At 37.9% G+C, this 18,172-nt stretch overlaps 1 protein-coding gene across 2 annotated transcripts; it reads left to right on the forward strand.

Moving 5' to 3' along the window:
* The first annotated feature begins 14,351 nt into the window (after positions 1–14,351).
* On the forward strand, positions 14,352–18,129 carry LOC131074365 (peroxidase P7). Of its 2 annotated transcripts, XM_059218210.1 has the most exons (5): positions 14,352–14,633; positions 15,348–15,530; positions 16,837–17,002; positions 17,319–17,438; positions 17,512–18,129. In XM_059218210.1, exons 1-5 carry the CDS (start codon positions 14,430–14,432, stop codon positions 17,577–17,579), a joined length of 741 nt encoding a protein of 246 aa, XP_059074193.1. In that variant the 5' UTR covers positions 14,352–14,429; the 3' UTR covers positions 17,580–18,129. The 2 variants fall into 2 exon arrangements, with proteins under 2 accessions (XP_059074193.1, XP_057866943.1); XM_058010960.2 differs by having other exon boundaries at positions 17,319–18,129.
* The last annotated feature ends 43 nt before the right edge of the window (positions 18,130–18,172 follow it).

The following is an 18,172-nucleotide window of genomic DNA, read 5'->3' on the forward strand; positions in this document are numbered from 1 at the left end:
TAACAACTCAATCCAAGCTGGATGAGGCTACGCATCAAATTAGGGATCAAGGGATGACTGTGGAGCTCAGTATGGCTGAGTCCCTTGCTCTAAAAGACTTAGAAGAGTGGGAGTTGCGTGAGGAGATTTTCTGGAAACAAAAGTCTCGTGTGGATTGGCTCCAAGAAGGTGATAGAAACACTTTTTTTTTTCATAATTTTGTTAAGGCTTGTAGGTATGATAACTCTATTACCTCTCTCATTTCTTCATAAGGGGTTCATCTTTCATCTAAAGAAGAAATTGCTACGGAAGCTATCAGTTTTTTTTCTAATTTGTTTACCAAAGCGGATCCTGAAGCTATGGTGGAAGAAAGGGCCATCCTGAACTGTATTCCCCCTCTTGTCTCTGTTGAAATGAATGTTGCTCTCTTGCACCCCATTTTGTTGTCTGAACTTGAGGGGGTTGTGTTTCAAATGAAAAAAGGCAAGGCTCCTGGCCCTGATGGGTTTCCTATTGAGTTTTTTCAAGAATTTTGGGAGATTATAAAGTACGATCTTCTAGATGTGGTTCAAGAATCTCATAGGAATAAACAAATGCTCAAATCTATGAATTCTATCTTCTTGGCTCTCATTCCTAAGAAGGAGGGGGCTAATATCTTGGATCAGTACAGGCCTATTACTTTATGTATTGTTGTCTACAAGATAATCACTAAATTGATTGTTGAACGACTCAAACCTCTCCTCTACACTTTGGTTTCTAAGGAGCAAGGTGGTTTCATTAACGGAAGACAAATCCTTGATGGAGTTGTGATAGAAATGAAGGCTATTCATTTGATGGCTTCCTCTAAGGAAAAGGCTATGTTTATTAAACTTGACATGGCCAAAGCTTATGATAGGGTGAGTTGGGATTTCTTACAGAAGATCCTTTTGGCTTTTGATTTTGGAGAAGAGTGGGTGAATTGGGTTCTTAGTTGTGTGACTTCTACCTCTTTCTCAGTTCTTATTAATGGGGAACCCTCTGAATTGTTTAGTGCTTCGTGGGGGCTTCGGCAAGGGGACCCTTTATCTCCCTATTTATTTATTCTCATGGCTGAAGGTCTTGGTAGATTTCTCACTTCCCAGGTGAGACATGGTCTTATTCAGGGTTGGAGTTGGAATAATGCTCTACCTCCCTACTCCCATCTTCAATTTGTGGATGACACAAGTTTGATGGGCAGGGCCAGAATCAATGAGGTAGTGAATTTCAGGAGAGCTTTGGATATATATTGTAAAGCCTCAGGTCAGAAAATTAATGAAGATAAATCATCCATATATTCTTTAATACCCCTCGGCTTATTCAGAATAGGATTGCCAAGATCCTCAGATTTCAGACGGGGTCTCTTCCTTTGTTGTACCTCGGGATTCCTTTAGATTTGGGGGTTCAATGCGGAGATTTTTGGCAAGGAATTATGGACAAATTTCATTGTAAGGTTAATCATTGGAACTACAAGTGATTATTCTCTACTGGAAGAGTGATTCTTCTAAAGACTGTGGTGCAAGCACTTCCCATTTATAAGTGTCTTGTGCAGGCTCCCCCCTCCAGCTTTGTGAGAGAGTTTGATGCTCTTTTTGATCAATTTCTTTGGTCTGGTAGTTTTCTTTCTTCTAAGTGGAATTTAGTTAAATGGGACTCTATTTGTAGATCGAGACATGTTGGGGGTGTTGGCCTCAGATCTATTGCTTTGGTTATCAAGGCCTTGGCGACTAAGTTGTATTAGCGGTGGTGTAACAGTCAGGATCAGGACTGGGCCAAGATTTTAACCCACAAGTATCTCCCTGGTGCTAATGATCATGAGGTGCATCATCTTAGTTTAGTGGGCAGGGGCTCTTGTATCTGGGATACTCTTAAAAAAGGTGCCCAGCTTATTAAAGATGGCCTTTTTTTGGATTTGTAATAGAGGCTCTGAAGCTCTTTTTTGGCAAGACTCTTGGGATGGTCACCCTCCTATTTTGTCTAGTTATCCACAACTTCAGCCTCTTTCACTGATGGTGGATGGGTTAAGGTGCAGAATTTTAAAATGGTTAGGCACATTGGACATGTTGAGGTGACTTGTTGGAAGGATCCTCTTGAATGGCCCTTGGGTGGTTCAGATGAAGATCGTGTGGTGTTGGTTAATATCTTGGAGGGTAGGTTATGTAGTTCCCTCAAGGAGAGAGATATTTTGGCTTGGGGTCCTAATCCAAAAGGCAAGGTTTTTTGTTGCTGAAGGTTATGCTCAACATGATAGGCAATTGCATGGCCTGACAAATGTTCCTTGGTGGAAGAAGGTCTGGAATAGCTTTTCTTGGCCGAAATGTAATTTCTTCGTATGGCTGGTTGCTCAGAGGAAATGCCTCACGTGAGAGAATCTTCGTAAGAGAGGCTTCCAGGGACCATCTATCTGTTATCTTTGTATGCATAATGAGGAAGACTGCTCCCACTTGTTTTTTCTATGCCCTTTCTCTAGGGATATTTGGCACAAGTGGTGGGAGGCTTGGCAACATGCTTGGTTTCATGCTACCTCCTTAATTAAATTTTGGGATAGCTTGGGCAAACCCCCAGCAAAGACCTTTTTTCTTCAAGTGGCATGGGCTATTGGGCTAGCTCTTATTATCTAGAATTTATGGATGGAAAGGAATCATAGGGTATTTTGTGATTCACATATAGGGAGTCCTCAGTTGTGGCAGAAGATAGTTAATAGGCTTTAGGAGACAATCTCGACTAAGTGCAATTTGTTTGAAAATGTTGATCCGGGTGATTATGCTATTGTAAGGAATCTGCAATTGGAAAACATTAAAATGGACTGTGTTGCTGGAAATAGATCTCGTCATGCAAAGCAACGGATAAGTAGAGATGGAAGGTGGGTTCCCCCTCCTGTGAGAATCTTAAAAATTAATATTGATGGCTTTTCCCGTGGGAATCCTGGACATGCAGGTATTGGAGGTATAGGTAGAGGTGATGATGGTTGTGCAGTTTTTTTCTTCTCTATTTATACTGGGCAACACTCTAACAATCTTATGGAGGCCCTAGCTATTAAGATTGCTATTGAGCATGGCTATTCTTTAGGATGGAGGAAGATTATTTGTGAGTCGGACTCTCAGATTGTTGTGGACATGTTGAACAAACAAAATTTGAATGATGTGAGCTGGCAATTAGCTTCTGTGGTCAGACATATTTAACAAATGTGTGACACATTGGAATTTGTCTCCTTTTGTCATATTCCCAGGGAGTGGAATAGAGTGGCTGATTGTTTGGCCAAGTGGGCTTCAGAGCATGTTGATGGTTGGGATTTTAGTGGAAGGGATGGTATACCTCGTGATTATCTTGAAACTTTAGATAGGTTAATGCTTGAAGACAGGATGATGCAAGAGCACCCAGTGGTGTAGGATCAATTTCCCTTTTATGTTTGTTTCATTTTCATTGTCATTTTTTAGGCCCTTCGAGGCTCCGGATGAGCCTAGTTTTTTGTGTAATTCCATAGTAGTTTGCCTTTGGCACTACTAACGTCATCTTTTTGAGGGCTTTCCGAAAAGGTATTATCATTGGAAATCCGACAGTCGGATCTATTGCTATGGTCACTGGAATTTGTAGTGGTGGTGCTGGAGGTTCCTTTAGGATCCTTTTAGTTTTTGTTGTTGTCTTGGTGGGCCTAAGGCCTCTTCTTTGTAATTCTATGATTTCTGAATAAATCTTTACCCCCTTTTTTCAAAAATGGCATTGTAATTTTTAAATACATAATTAGTATTCCGTTAAATATATTAGATTAGACAATTCTCACTTTTCCCATGTTTTATTCTCACTTTTCTCATGTTTTGTTATAAAGATAATTATTGCTTCCTCAAATACTATAAAAAAAGAGATATGATATAGATGGTTTTAATTGGTTAGGATGTAGTTAATAGTAATCATTTAAACAAATTAGTAGTCTTTAATTGTTGAAGTTATCCTATTGCATTCAAATACTAATAAATGTCCACTTCCATACTAGATCCTAGATCTAAATCTAATTGAAAATGATAAAATATAATCAATAACAACTAGATCTAGAAATTTGAGTGCTGCGAATCAAGTATTTATAAAAGAGATTAGATGCTTATATTTAATTTGACATGGTAGAAGGTCGACATCATTGTTAACTAGCTATAGCATTGTCACTATAAATTTGAAGTTAGAGTTGAGATGTAGATCTTGAACTAGTGAGTTTTGATAATCTTGTATGGAATTTTTTTGCTTCTATACATTCGGTTGTTTCATGTAGCTGAGTATAACTAGTGCATCATGTTTAGTTTGATGATTTATGGATTTGACTTTGTTAGATGATTTTCCACCTTGGAATAATGTCCCCCCTCCCCTCCTCTTTTTAGTCCACCTAATTTGCTATATTTTTTACTTTTCTCTTTTCTAGTTCTCATCTTGATGATGGATCATGGAGCATGATCTGAAACATTGATGGAAGATAATCTAACATAGTCAAATTCAAAAATCATCAAACTAAACTATCATGGACTTTGGAAACTACATGCATTCAATTAGTGCATCATGGTCTTGTGTAGGTACATATCTATTGACCATAAGGACATATATCTTTTACATCTATTTCAAAATTATGGTTATTCTTAGAAAGATAATAAGACCTGCTTCAAGATGAAGGAGATGACTTCAAATTTCCTTGATGGGAGTAAAGCTCTTATAAAAGAATAAGATGTTGCAAACATGCCAATCAAGCTATGTGAATGCAAAATATAAAGTGTTTTGTGGGCTAGTGTGGTGTAGAGATTTGGTAGTTTTAATACTTTTGAATTGGATTTGTCCTTGTGTACGTTGATGGTTGTCAAATAGATGCTAATAACCTATCAATTTTCCTTAAATATATGTCCACAATCACCAATTTCATTCATCTGGTGCATTAGTTGACATGATAATGACAGTTTTGTGAAAAGGTCAACTTTGAGGTGTAGAAAGGCGAATTTGAATTTGGAAGACTATGTAATGAAACCATAAACAAAAAATGTAAAAAAACACCCATTATTCATTTTTTCCAGCCACCATGTGCTGGGAAAGCAACAGACCAGTCCAATCATCAGCAAGGAACTCAAACATATCCTTCGTGGTGTCACCTCCCAAGCCTCCCTAGTTCTCTTTGTCTTGATGCAGAAGACACAGAGTAGTGGTCGAGGAATGCATGACCTTCAGGGAAAATTTCGCAATTCTGCTGACATGCATATCCAGAGAGTCAAACTTCTTTTTCACACTATTCAGTTCATCAGAAATAGCTTTAGAACGCGCACATTGAACAATCTCCTCCTTTTCACCTCCATCAATAGCACTCTGCATGCCCTTAGACTTCCTCCCATCTTCCTCACAGATCTGTTTACCTTTAGCATTGGGGGGGGGGAGTAGCCTTTGAAACCTTTGTGGCCTCCATGTCATCCTCGACCTTATCACTATCCTCCTTCTTTGGGTCTTCCACATCATCTAATACATAGTTTTTTCTCACAACAAGTTGTTTCATACGAGGTTTACCAGCGAATCTATTGGACCTACGAGGGGTCACACCATCTTCCACATCACACTCAACTAAAAGGACCTTGGGATCATTTCTGGGTTTCTTGGAGGCAACTTTGGCAGTAGAAGGGTTACATTTATTTTTTCCCCAATTTTAGGAGGGGAAATGAGGGGGGTGTGGCCAGGGGATTGATAGGGGGTATTGGGATTTTTCAAGGTCTTCTTATTTCCCTTTTTAGCACTAGCAGGGTCAACATAAGGGCCCGAGTAGGAGGGGGCAGGCTGGACAGAGATAGGTTTGGGTGGATAGAGGGCTCAGTGGAAATTGTAAAGACGAAACAATAAACCCTGGTGAAGGATAGTGAAATTTCTATCCTGACTCATACATTGCCAAACATCCTTAACGGTGGACTCCAAAGCATGCAGTAAAAAGAAGGGAAATGAAATAATATCATGGTTATGGAAATGATTAAGCAATGAGAAGTGGTAGTAATAGAAAACCCCATATCTACCTTCAAGGGTAAAATACTTCATGACAATTTTACACACCTGGTCATACAAATAAGGAAGACAATCTCTGTTGAAGCCCCCCGGCAGCTTAACAGGCTCCTCACCCTTTTTGAAGAATCTGTTCATGTTGGTTTTGTCAATGATCCTGCTAGTCGTCTTCCATTTCCTTCCCTTGGTAGACAGACCTGTAGCCTAGGAAATGACATCCTCATTAATTTCAAATGAGATATCACCCATGATGACTCTCTTGTCATTCCATCTACTAACAAACTGTATGGAAGTACTTTCATCAAACCCAGTCATGGCTTCCCTGAACAGAACAATGCCCCCTTCCTTGCATTACATCCACACACAAGGGTCGTTGCAGATGCACTCATCAATAATGTCCGGCTCAAGCCAGACTAAATCTCCCCCCATATCAGTTTCCTCCAGAGTGATGTTGGTAAGTAGCACCGAACTAAATATGGACTTGTAGAGAGAAAAACCAACGTGAAGAGCAAGAATGACCAACATAATCTTAGATGAAGTGTTATAAGAACGACAATAATTATCACTTATGGTGCTTCCCAAGGCAAGAACCCGCCAACTCCAATAAGCATGCGAAAGGACACCTCTTATCTCCTCCACCAACTTGCAAAAAGCTTCATTTTGGAAAAATCTCTAACTCCAGTTAAAGAAATAATTATTGCACTTTCTATGGTCTATCACATTAATGATTAAAAGATGCAACTGCAAATAGTTGGTATCACATGTATAGGTGGCCAAACACGTCATCGCCAGGTCAAAGCGGTGAAGAGTATGGAGACCACCGTTGGCCACCTTGGCAAAACCCGCTCAATTCAAATTTGAATTTCCTGCCTTCATTATGATCCCCCAGATAGACTAGTATATCCACTCGTAAAATAAATCATAGAAACTAATTGGTTGGTAAGGTAATTTTGATCTCACCCTATGAGGGATTTCTATCTGTCAGAAAGCGATGCCAAGTGTCTCTAGCACCTCATACCCTTCATCTCAAGGACCGCCGCAACCAAGGAGTCCGCCATCGAATTTCCCTCTCTATAAATATGTTGAATGTGAAATTCCTCTAGCCAAACAATCATAGACCGTATGTCGTTAAGAATGTTGCGAATCATCCAGCTAATCCCAGAAACACCTTTAGTTGCCTCAATGATCAGCTTAGAATCCCCCTCAATGACCGATCTTTTAGCATCAATAGTGAGAGCCAATTTTAGACCCCAGAAGAGCGCTAAGGCTTCAAACATGTTACTCGAGGCTGAACCAAAATTTACACCATAGGACAAAACCAAATTGCCCAAGCTGTCCCTTATAATTCCACCTCCTGCCGCAACCCCACTGCGAGCGGCACCATCAAAGTTGAGTTTAAACCAAGAGGGGGGAGGGGCCGACCATCTAATGTTGAATCTCTCCAACCTTTTAGAATTGTTATATTGGAGGAAGTTGTTAAAAAAACTCCATATCCTAACCCAACTGCAATCCATCTCCAAAGGGGCATATTGCAGCTTTTTCCATTTGCAGACCAGAGCATTCTCCCTAAGAAGATTCTTTGTTATGCCGACCACAGTGTCCATAGAGTTGTTGGTATCACAGAAGATCCAGTTATTCCTTTCCTTCTAGATGTTCCAGCAGATATGAGGAGGGATGAGTTTCCAAAACTATCTGATCGAGGGGTGAGAAGACAGGCACTTCCAGTTGATGATAAACTGTTGCAAGTCTTCCAAGAATGTCCAGACGATGCTGAATTTTTGTAAGACTTTGTAACAGACCATGGAGGTGAAGGGACAATGAATAAAGAGATGATTGATAGTTTCCTTAGCGCGATTACACAACACACACCAATTGGCCATCAGAAAGCCTCTCCTCTTAAGGTTATCAATGGTTAGGATCTTCCTATGGGGAGTCGTCCACCAGGAAAAAAATATTTTTGGGATAAGCTGCAAATTCCAAACTTTCCTCTAGTTGTAGCAATCATTGGTAGGAGTGATGAGAAGATTGTAGGCCAACTTGACACTGAAGGACCCGAAGGGATTCATTGCCCAGACAAACTTGTCAGCATGGGGGGATAGGGGAATCCTGACCACCTCAAGAATAGACTGAAGATCCCCCACCAAATGACCCAAATGAGTGTTATCCCTCAGGCCATCAACAAGTCTCAACCAACAACGAAGGGGGGATATATAATTCATCGTGAGAGGACCAAGTGATTCCTTGAGACTCCCCATGAGGCAGTTGAAGAGAGTAAAGGCTAGGGGTCTATCTTTGATCCAGTTATCCTTCCAGAATATAATCTTCTCACCATTGCGCAATAGCCATTTTAGGCCTCCCTTAAGCAGTTTCTGACTTTTGACAATGTTGTTCCAAATTTTAGAGCCTAAAGGGAGGTCATGAGAGGATAAAAGGGAAGAAAAGGGGGAGTGGTTGAAGTACTTAGCCTGCATAATCTTACACCAGTCAACACTACCCATCACAAGATTCCATCCAATTTTAGTCAGCAAGGCCTTATTCAAGTCCGAAATTTTTCTGATCCCTAGGCCTCCCATGTACTTGGGTTTGCACACCACCTCCCAGTTGACAAGACTGAGTCTAGATTTTTCCTCCATACCCGTCCACAGAAAACTTCTTTGGTTTTTTTCAAGTTTCTCAGCCATAGAAATGGAGATCTTAAATAAGGATAGGAAATAGACAAGGACACCTTGAAGAGAAGTCGACATAAGCTGAAGTTTGTTGGCACTACTCAGAGATTTGCCTGTCCAACTAGCAAGTTTCTTCTGCATTCTTTCCAGAATAGACTCCTAGAACTGGGGGGGTGACCTCCTTAATCCCGGGGGGAAGACCTAGGTAGGAATCAGGGAGATTAGCAGCACAACATCCAAGAATTTGGATTAGTTTATTTTGGAGATTCCTATCTGTGTTGAAAAAATAAATTTTACTTTTGTTATAGTTAATAAGATATCCTGAGGCCTTGGCGTAATATTCCAACAAGTGTTTCCATTCTTTAGCTTCAATGACAGACGACTGGCCAAACATGAAAGTGTCATCAACAAATTGTTGCATAACCATCGAGGGAAGGGTAGAAGTCGCTTTCACACCCGAGATTCTTCTATTCCTAATCAAGTGGGAGAAGTTCCAACTCAAAACTTCTGTCACCATAATAAATAAGGTGATAGAGGGTCACCCTGCCTTAGGCCCTTCCCAGCCTTGAAAAATCCCCAAGGAGTGCCATTGACAATCATCGAGTAGTGAATACTTTCCACAACCACCTTGATAACATTGAGGAATCTTTCCTAGAATCCCAACTTGGATAGGACAACATACAGGAAATTCCAGTTAACTTTATCATAAGCCTTAGAGATGTCAAGTTTAAAAGCCATACCTGGGTTGCAACTATCCTCCATGGAATGAATGACTTCATGAGTAGTTATGACCGCATCGAGGATTTTCCTACCCATAACAAAAACCCTCTGTGAGGGGATAATACATCTATCTAGTAGAGGTTTGATTATGTTAACAACAACTTTAGAAAAGATCTTGTAAACCGTATTGCATAGGCTGATAGGACAAAAATCAGTTATAAGCTTAGGATCTGGCACTTTGGGAACCAACACAATGAAAGTATTAGTCAATTTCTTCATAAGGTTCCCCGTTCGAATGAAGTCCCTAGTGGCTTTGATCAAATCATACTTCACAATCTCCCAAAAATCTTGAAAGAAGGTCGGGGGGAAGCCATCGGGGCCTAGGGCCTTATAGGAAGCCATAGAAAAAACTGCCTCTTTAACTTCCTCTTCGGTAACTTGACATATCAGCAGCTCATTGTCAACATCATTCAGGACATGAGGAATAAGATTGAGTATCTTATCACTTAATTCTGTAGGTTCTCTCGCCCTGTCATTAGTGTAAACATTAGTGAAGAAAAGAGAAGCCCATTGCCCCATCTCGTTAGTCCCCACCAATTCTTCGTTTCTGTCATTGAATAAGGAATAGATAGTGTTTCTCCTCTTATGCTTCGAAGCAGACCTGTGAAAGAAGGAGGTGTTCCTATCCCCCTCAATTAACCACTAGATCGTTGCTTCCAATAGATCTCTTTGAGGCCCATGATGTCTTTCCATTTTTCGCCTCCAACGTTCCTCCTCTTTGTGGATATCCATAGAGGTGACCCCCTCAACAATGATTCTCTAGAGCCGGTCCAGTTTAGTTTCAACCTCCTTCTTTCTCTTAAAGATATCTCCAAAAGAAGATTTATTCCAAGCTCTGACCTCCCTTTTAATTATTTCCAGCCTTTGGGAGATTCTAAACATAGCAAAACCTTGAACAGGGGAGTTCCACCAATTTTGGATGCACTGTTTAAACTCTGGGTGAGAGTGCCACATAATCTCATACCTAAAGGGTATGGGGCTCGAGATTAGCCTGTCAACCCAAGAAAGGAGGATCGGGGAATGGTCAGAAATAGTGCGAGGGAGGTTCAAGAGAAATGTATTGTTGCCGAGGTCCCATTTAGCTGAGACTAGGAATCTATCCAGCCTAACCTGAATAAGATTAGAGCCTTTTCAGTTATTAGACCAGGTGAAGGGATTCCCTTGAAGATCTAGATCTAACAGGTCATTTTTCCTAATGAAGTCAGCAAAGTCAAGCATGCTATCACTGTAATAAGTTAGACCACCCAACTTATCCGAGGGATAAAGAGGGGTGTTAAAGTCACCGGCTAACATGAACATTGCCTCCTTATTATCAGCCATGAAGATAGAGATTTCCTCACAGACCAGGGTCCGATCATTTCTAGTATTGGGAGCATATATGTTGAAAAAGTACCAGGAGAAGTAATTCAAAGTGAACCTTATAGCAGCAAAACTGTGAGACAGGCAACTGGGTTCCCATCCAACTTACTTTTATTCCAGAGAGACAACACCACTCGAAGCGCCTTCCACCTCACTATAATAAAAGGTAGCACCAGGCCATAAACTCTCCACAAGAGAAGAAAAGTTTTGATAGGTCATTTTCACTTCTTGAATTAAAATAATATCAACCTTATCGGTTACAATGCATTGCTTAAGAGCATATTGCTTCAGAGGGTTGTTTAAGCCCCTTAAGTTCCAAGAAAGGAACTTCATTTCTTGCCTTTTTGAGATGTCTCCAGAGTTAATTGCCACCCACTGGCAATTTCTCTGGCCATTACCTTAGCTTTGAGGGTCCTTTTAGTTTCCATCTCGAACTAGCCCATCTTCTAACCATGTCAATTGTCGGCCTGAAGGCCCTTGAGAATCTTCCCACTAAGCAGAGGTATAGAGAGGAGGCAATATTATCCATAACATTGTCGGGGAGACAAATTTTAGGACCATCCTCACCAATAGTGACCTTCGACAAATGAGTCGACAACACCGCCTTTGTATTTCCAAGCGCTCGCTTGAGCCTCCCTAGACAAAGGCCCCACACCTTCAGTCTTGGGATTCCTTGCTATGAGAATACAAGTTAGAGGTCACATGTGGAATCTTCACATGGGAGGGAACCTCGTGCAAATCTGCATTACAGGCCTCCACGACAGAATCCCCAACCAAAGGAGCCCACCCAACACTTTGAGAATGCAGCACGAGTGCCAGATCCGAACACAGCTACAGATGAGAAGGGGGGGTCAAGGTCCGGGGAGGACGGGCCCTCCCTTGTAGACACGACAACCATAGCAAAAAATCAAAAAAGCAGTGAGCGGGAAAGTTGCAGATCAATTGTTGGATGTTGAGATTAAAATCCCCATGATAATTATTAGATTGTCCAAATTTATATTGGATATTATGTTTAAATTAAATGACATAGTAATTTTTAATACATAATTAGTATTCTGTTAAATACATTAGATTAGACAATTCTCACTTTTCCTATATTTTATTCTCACTTTTCTCATGTTTTGTTATAAAGATAATTATTGCTTCCTCAAATACTATAAAAAAAGAGATATGTTATAGATGGTTTTAATTGGTTATAATGTAATGTTAATAGTAATCATTTAAACAAATTAGTAGTCTTTTATTGTTGAAGTTATCCTATTGCATTCAAATACTAACAAATATCCACTTTCATACTAGATCCTAGATCTAAATCTAATTGAAATGATAAAATATAATCAATAACAAACTAGATCTAGAAATTTGAGTGTTGCAAATCAAGTATTTATAGAAAGAGATTAGATGCTTATATTTAATTTGACATGGTAGAAGGTCAACATCATTGTTAACTAGCTATACCATTGTCAATACTATAAATTTGAAGTTAAAGTTGAGATGTAGATCCTGAACTAGTGAGTTTTGATAATCTTGTATGAAATTTTTTCCTACCATAGATTCAGTTGTTTCATGTAGTTGAGTCTAACTAGTGCATCATGTTTAGTTTGATGATTTATGGATTTGACTTTGTTAGATGATTTTCCACCTTGGAATAATGTTCCCCCTTCCACTGCCCCTCCCATCCCCTCCTCTTTTTAGTCCACCTAATTTGCTATATTTTTACTTTTCTCTTTTCTAGTTCTCATCTTGATGATGGATCATGGAGCATGATCTGAAATGTTGATGGAAAATAATCTAACATAGTCAAATTCAAAAATCATCAAACTAAACTATCATGGACTTTGGAAACTGCATACATTCAATTAGTGCATCATGGTCTTGTGTAGGTATATATCTATTGACCATAGTGACATATATCTTGTACATCTATTTCAAAATTATGGTTATGCTTAGAAAGATAATAAGACTTGCTTCAAGATGAAGGAGATGACTTCAACTTTCCTTGATGGCAGTAAAGCTCCTAGAAAAGAATAAGATGTTGCAAACATGCCAATCAAGTTATGTGAATGCAAAATATAAAGTGTTTTGTGGGCTGGTGTGGTGTAGAGATTTGGTTGTTTTAATACTTTTGAATTGGATTTGCCCTTGTGTACTTTGATGGTTGTCAAATAGATGCTAATAACCTATCAAATTTCCTTAAATATATGTCCACAATCACCAAATTCATTCATCTGGTGCATTAGTTGGCATGATAATGACAATTTTGTGAAAGGGTCAACTTTGAGGTGTAGAAAGGTGAATTTTGGAAGACTATGCAATGCCACCTTGCCTATTCGAAGATTACGCCATACAATGCATATATTCAACAGTGAAAAAATGGCTATATAGCATACAAATGGTGGACGCCAAAGTTGCTAAAGGGAGAAAATGACAAATAGGTGTTTGGTAAGAGTAGGTTTATATGCCAAATAGGTCAAATTGAGTGCTACAACAATGTATTTGTGACACAATGATACACTATTGATATGTCATTTAAATTGTTCATAATAATAAAAGAAAAGGGCCAACTGAATGCACAAACAAATTTCAGTATTGATAAAAATCATCTTGAAATTACTATGGGTGTGTGTATATACACGCGCGCGCGTGTGCAAGTTAAATGAATAAAAAATGAAAAATTGTGAAAGTTTTCGTTTGCATAACAACACAAGTCATTTAAGATAGTTGCACTTTAGTGGCAACAAAAGACTACTCCCAATGACACAAGTATGTTTCAAAAACCCTTTTAACATAAATTTAACAATCATGATTTTTCTAATAAAAGACTTAAAATAAAACATAATGTAAAAGATATAAGTTAAATATAACATTTATATATTATTATAAGAAAACATATGAACCAATAAATTTGACTAAAAATACACCAATACATCATCATAATTGAACATACTCAACAAAATTTTCACCTACTTATATGATTTTTATTGTCAACCCAAAATGTAATCTTAGGTCCAAGTGGTTAGTTAAATGAAGAAGCGCTGCCCTAGAATGGAATCTAGGCCTACTGTTCACGTCCAAAACTTGCAAGGAAAGTCCCAGTAGTTGAGCTGTCAAGGGGAGTAGGTTTGCAATGAATAGCTATCAAATCAGTCTATTGACATTCCCCTTGTAAACTTCCATCAAGAAGAACAAATCTAGGCTGGAAACATCCTTACTTTTTATAAGATTAGATTATATGCCCACAATTCTAGAAAATCCAGCTTTAGCTGATAAAACTATTCGACCTTATTCAAAGGTAAAGAACGTGGGGGACGAGTCTCAAAAAGAAAAATTCATGGTGTTTGAAGTGTTCTATTCTGTACGTCCTTTGAAGTGTTCTATTCTGCTACGTCCTCCTTTGACATGGTCCCCCAGACAACATTAACAATTCACATAGCATGGATTATTCCATGTGACTAGGTAAAGCCCACCACTCAGCTGACATCATCTCATTAGGTAGAACAGCAATTCATGGGTGTTTCATCTTCTTCTTCTTCTATATTATGGCTCTAGTTGAAGCCTTACAATCCATAGATTGAAAACAGGTAGGTAGAAACTGGGTGTAAGTAGTTGCAATAACTGAGAAAAATGGCTGCTTCTCTTGCAACTTTGGTAGTCATTGTAACCTTGTGTTTGGCCTCTGCTAATGCTCAGCTCACATCAACATTTTATGATACGTCATGTCCTAATGCACTGTCTTTAATTAAATCTGGGATTAAAAAGGCTCTGGCAAGTGAGCCTAGGCTGGGTGCTTCTATTCTTCGCCTTCACTTCCATGACTGTTTTGCTCAAGTATGAATTCTCCCTCTTTTTCCATCTTTGTTGCTTCAATAGTTTTCTACACTGTCTGATTGTGAATTTTGAATTATCTCTGGGTGGCTTCAAGGTATCTGATACTGAACTTGCCAGTTTCAGTAAAAATAGCCTTGAGAAGAAGTTTCATATTTTTGACACTGAATCATTATGTGATATTATTACTGCCAATATCTTAGCTAATCTGCATTGCACACAAAGAGATGAGTAAAACCAGAATCCATCTCTTATGAGATTATTGGATTGATCACTTTCCTAGGTTTCTTTGGATTTAGGTGGTGAATTATAGATTTATGGTAAAATTAAGTTTTTATTTTATAAGATTATTTTTGAAATTAACTGTGTATGTTTTTGTATCAATGTTTTCTATCATTCTCCTCTTTCTAATGATATATCCTTGAATGTGATCTGAAATGTCAAATTTGGATTTTGTTGCATGAATAACTTATAATTATAGTGAATATGGTTGTAAAGAAAAACAATCCATTTGGTCACTCACATGGTATTTCCAAGGATAACTACTAAATTTTGTTTATACTTCCCAGATCTTTTTAAAGAGATTTTGAACTTAAAGTAAATGCAAAACAAATAGATTTTGTTTTAAAAAACCATTATGTGGTAGCATAACTGATTAGAATAGCCCCCAGTATCATTGTAATGGTGATGTCTAATTATGATGTTATTTGAACTCAGGGTTGTGATGGGTCTATACTCTTGGACGGGTCGTCAAGTGAAAAGAATGCAGGGCCTAATACACATTCTGCAAGAGGTTTTGATATCATAGATTCTATAAAGACTCAGGTGGAAGCAGCTTGCAGTGGGGTTGTGTCTTGTGCTGATATTTTGACTGTGGCAGCTCGTGATTCTGTTGTAGAAGTGAGTAAAATATTATAGTGGTATAATTAATTCATTGCGATAAAGATCAGTTTATCATGTTATAGTTTGAAATTTTTATTAGATTAGATCATGTATAAAAAATTCTTTATCAACATTTTAGATCACATTCTATGATCCGTCATGAAGATGAGATAACCAAAAAAAATGAACATAATATATCAATTAATCTATATTCATACATAATAATTTTACTAAAAAAACATATTTATGATCTTGAATATAAGAAAGATTGTAAAAGATTGCCCCCCCTATACTTAAATTACTTTTGCTTTTTTGTTTTTTTCCGACTACCTTAAAATAAAAGATATTTCTGTTCATTTGTCAGCCTAACTTTTATTCCGTTTAGTAAATGGAAAGACCACATCAGCCCATATAATTTGAAAAGAACTTAGTCAAAGAACTGTAAAAGATATATCAAATAATTCAAAGGGAAAGACCAAGTTAAGAATAAAATATTTTTTTTAATTAAATAGATCTAAGTATATTGTAATTTAATTTTTATTATAGAAAATATGTTTTAAGATACCTAGTAAAGTAAAGAATCAAGTTATCTATAAAATTATTTACAAAAGAGTTAACTTTGACCAATAATCTTTAAAAAAATCAGATAAACTTTATTTTGCTTTTAAATGAATAGGACAAATAAGTATGCATAACAAGTGTCTTCCTCTTACAAGTTTCTTTGCTTTTTGGTGAGAGCTTACCTCACAGTCACATGGTATGTGACTTTTATGCGTCTTGGTTCCGTGGATAATTAGTGATATGATCTCATGTTCATAAAATAATTCATTTCTATTTAAGAGCTTTTGGATTGCTCTTTTATTTTATTGGCTTATAAGGGGTATTTTATCTATTTTTATTACTCCCTCTGTGTTAATTATATCATGTCATGTCAGCACTTTATCTTGAGTCAGAGTTGTAATGAATGTCTGATAAAGTGTTACGTCACAATTATTATGATATGGTACCTGAACAGCTTTTTCTAAGATTTTATCAATTATTTTGTTAGCATCTATCTTATCATATTTTTGTTTGTGGTAGCCATCATTTTCATACTTGTCTCTGGGATTGCAGACATTGGTTTAGTGTCCAGCTTAGAATGATGGACATTTTTTATGTCATTTCAATGGATCTTTTGTTTGGGATAAAAATCAAGGATTGAGGGGCATCCATTCAATCAAGGTTGTGGGGGTCTTACATTTAGTCAAACTTGATCTGTGATGGACTCATTCAAAACCATTCAACTTCATTCAACTATACTAACACTAATATTCCGTGCTTGCAGCTAGGAGGACCAGCATGGACGGTACCTCTTGGGAGAAGGGACTCCAAAACGTCAAATCTAAATGCTGCCAACACTAATATTCCTTCTCCAACTTCTAGCCTTGGCAATTTAACTTCCCTATTTCAAGCTCAAGGACTCTCTACCAAGGACATGGTGGCCCTTTCAGGTAAAAAACCTTCAAGTTTACTAAGCAAAAATAATATGTTCATTTAGCATAAACCATAAAATTCAATTACTTAATTGTTTTTATGATACATTTGAAGGCTTCTGGATTTAATAGTGTTCATCTTTTTGAATCAATATTTCGGATCACAATCCATGATCTGATGATGGATCATGTAGCTCACTATTATGATGATGGATCATGGAATGCGAACCAAAACGTTGATTGAAAAAGATAAATATAGTTGAATCCAGAAACCTTCAAACATATTAACATGAACTTTGAAAACTTAATATCCTGTTTGTGTGATGTTTTCCAGGTGCTCATACAATAGGCCAAGCAAGGTGCACAGTCTTTAGAAATAGAATTTACAATGACGCTAATATTGATTCTTCCTATGCCAAGTCCGTGCAAGCAAAGTGCCCCTCTGGTAAAACAGGTAACAGAAACTTGTCACCATTAGATGTTGTTTCTCCCACTGTCTTTGACAACAACTATTACAAAAATCTCAGAAAAAAGCAAGGACTTCTCCACTCTGACCAAGAGCTATTCAATGGAGGCTCTACTGATTCTCTGGTGACTACCTATTCTACTAGTCAGAGCACCTTCTTTAATGACTTTGCAGCTGCCATGGTGAATATGGGAAACATCAATCCTCTCACTGGTAGCAGTGGAGAAATCAGAAAGAATTGCAGGAAAGCAAATTAAGTATGGATTGGGTTTATCACATTATTAATTCGTTTAGTATTGCAATAAGTTAATATGTTAGAAATCTGGTACAATCAGCCAGTTTGATCTTTTATGTTCTATTAATTTGTCAATGTAATAAGTGTGGGTGTGGGTGTGGGTGTGGGTGGCTTCTTGGATAGTCCAAGAATGGAAGAAATGTAACGAGGTTATGATTTTGTTACACCATCCGTAGCAAAGGCATATTCAGAAGTAAAGCAAGCAGCACCAGTTGATCGTGATCCAGTGCCAGTTGTTTAACAGACTTATGCTAGTGTTGGGTTAAATTCTATGAATTTAAAATGTATTTTGTAGCCTGCAAAGTGTTCAAATGAAAAAGAAAATTGCTAAAATGTACTACATTGTAAATTTTATTTTGGAAGAGCTTTGTTTTGTGAGAAAAATCTGTATGGAATCATTTGTGGTATATACTTAATTTTTTATTTA

This window comes from Cryptomeria japonica, chromosome 3, assembly GCF_030272615.1.
Source record: "Cryptomeria japonica chromosome 3, Sugi_1.0, whole genome shotgun sequence".
NCBI lineage: Eukaryota > Viridiplantae > Streptophyta > Pinopsida > Cupressales > Cupressaceae > Cryptomeria > Cryptomeria japonica.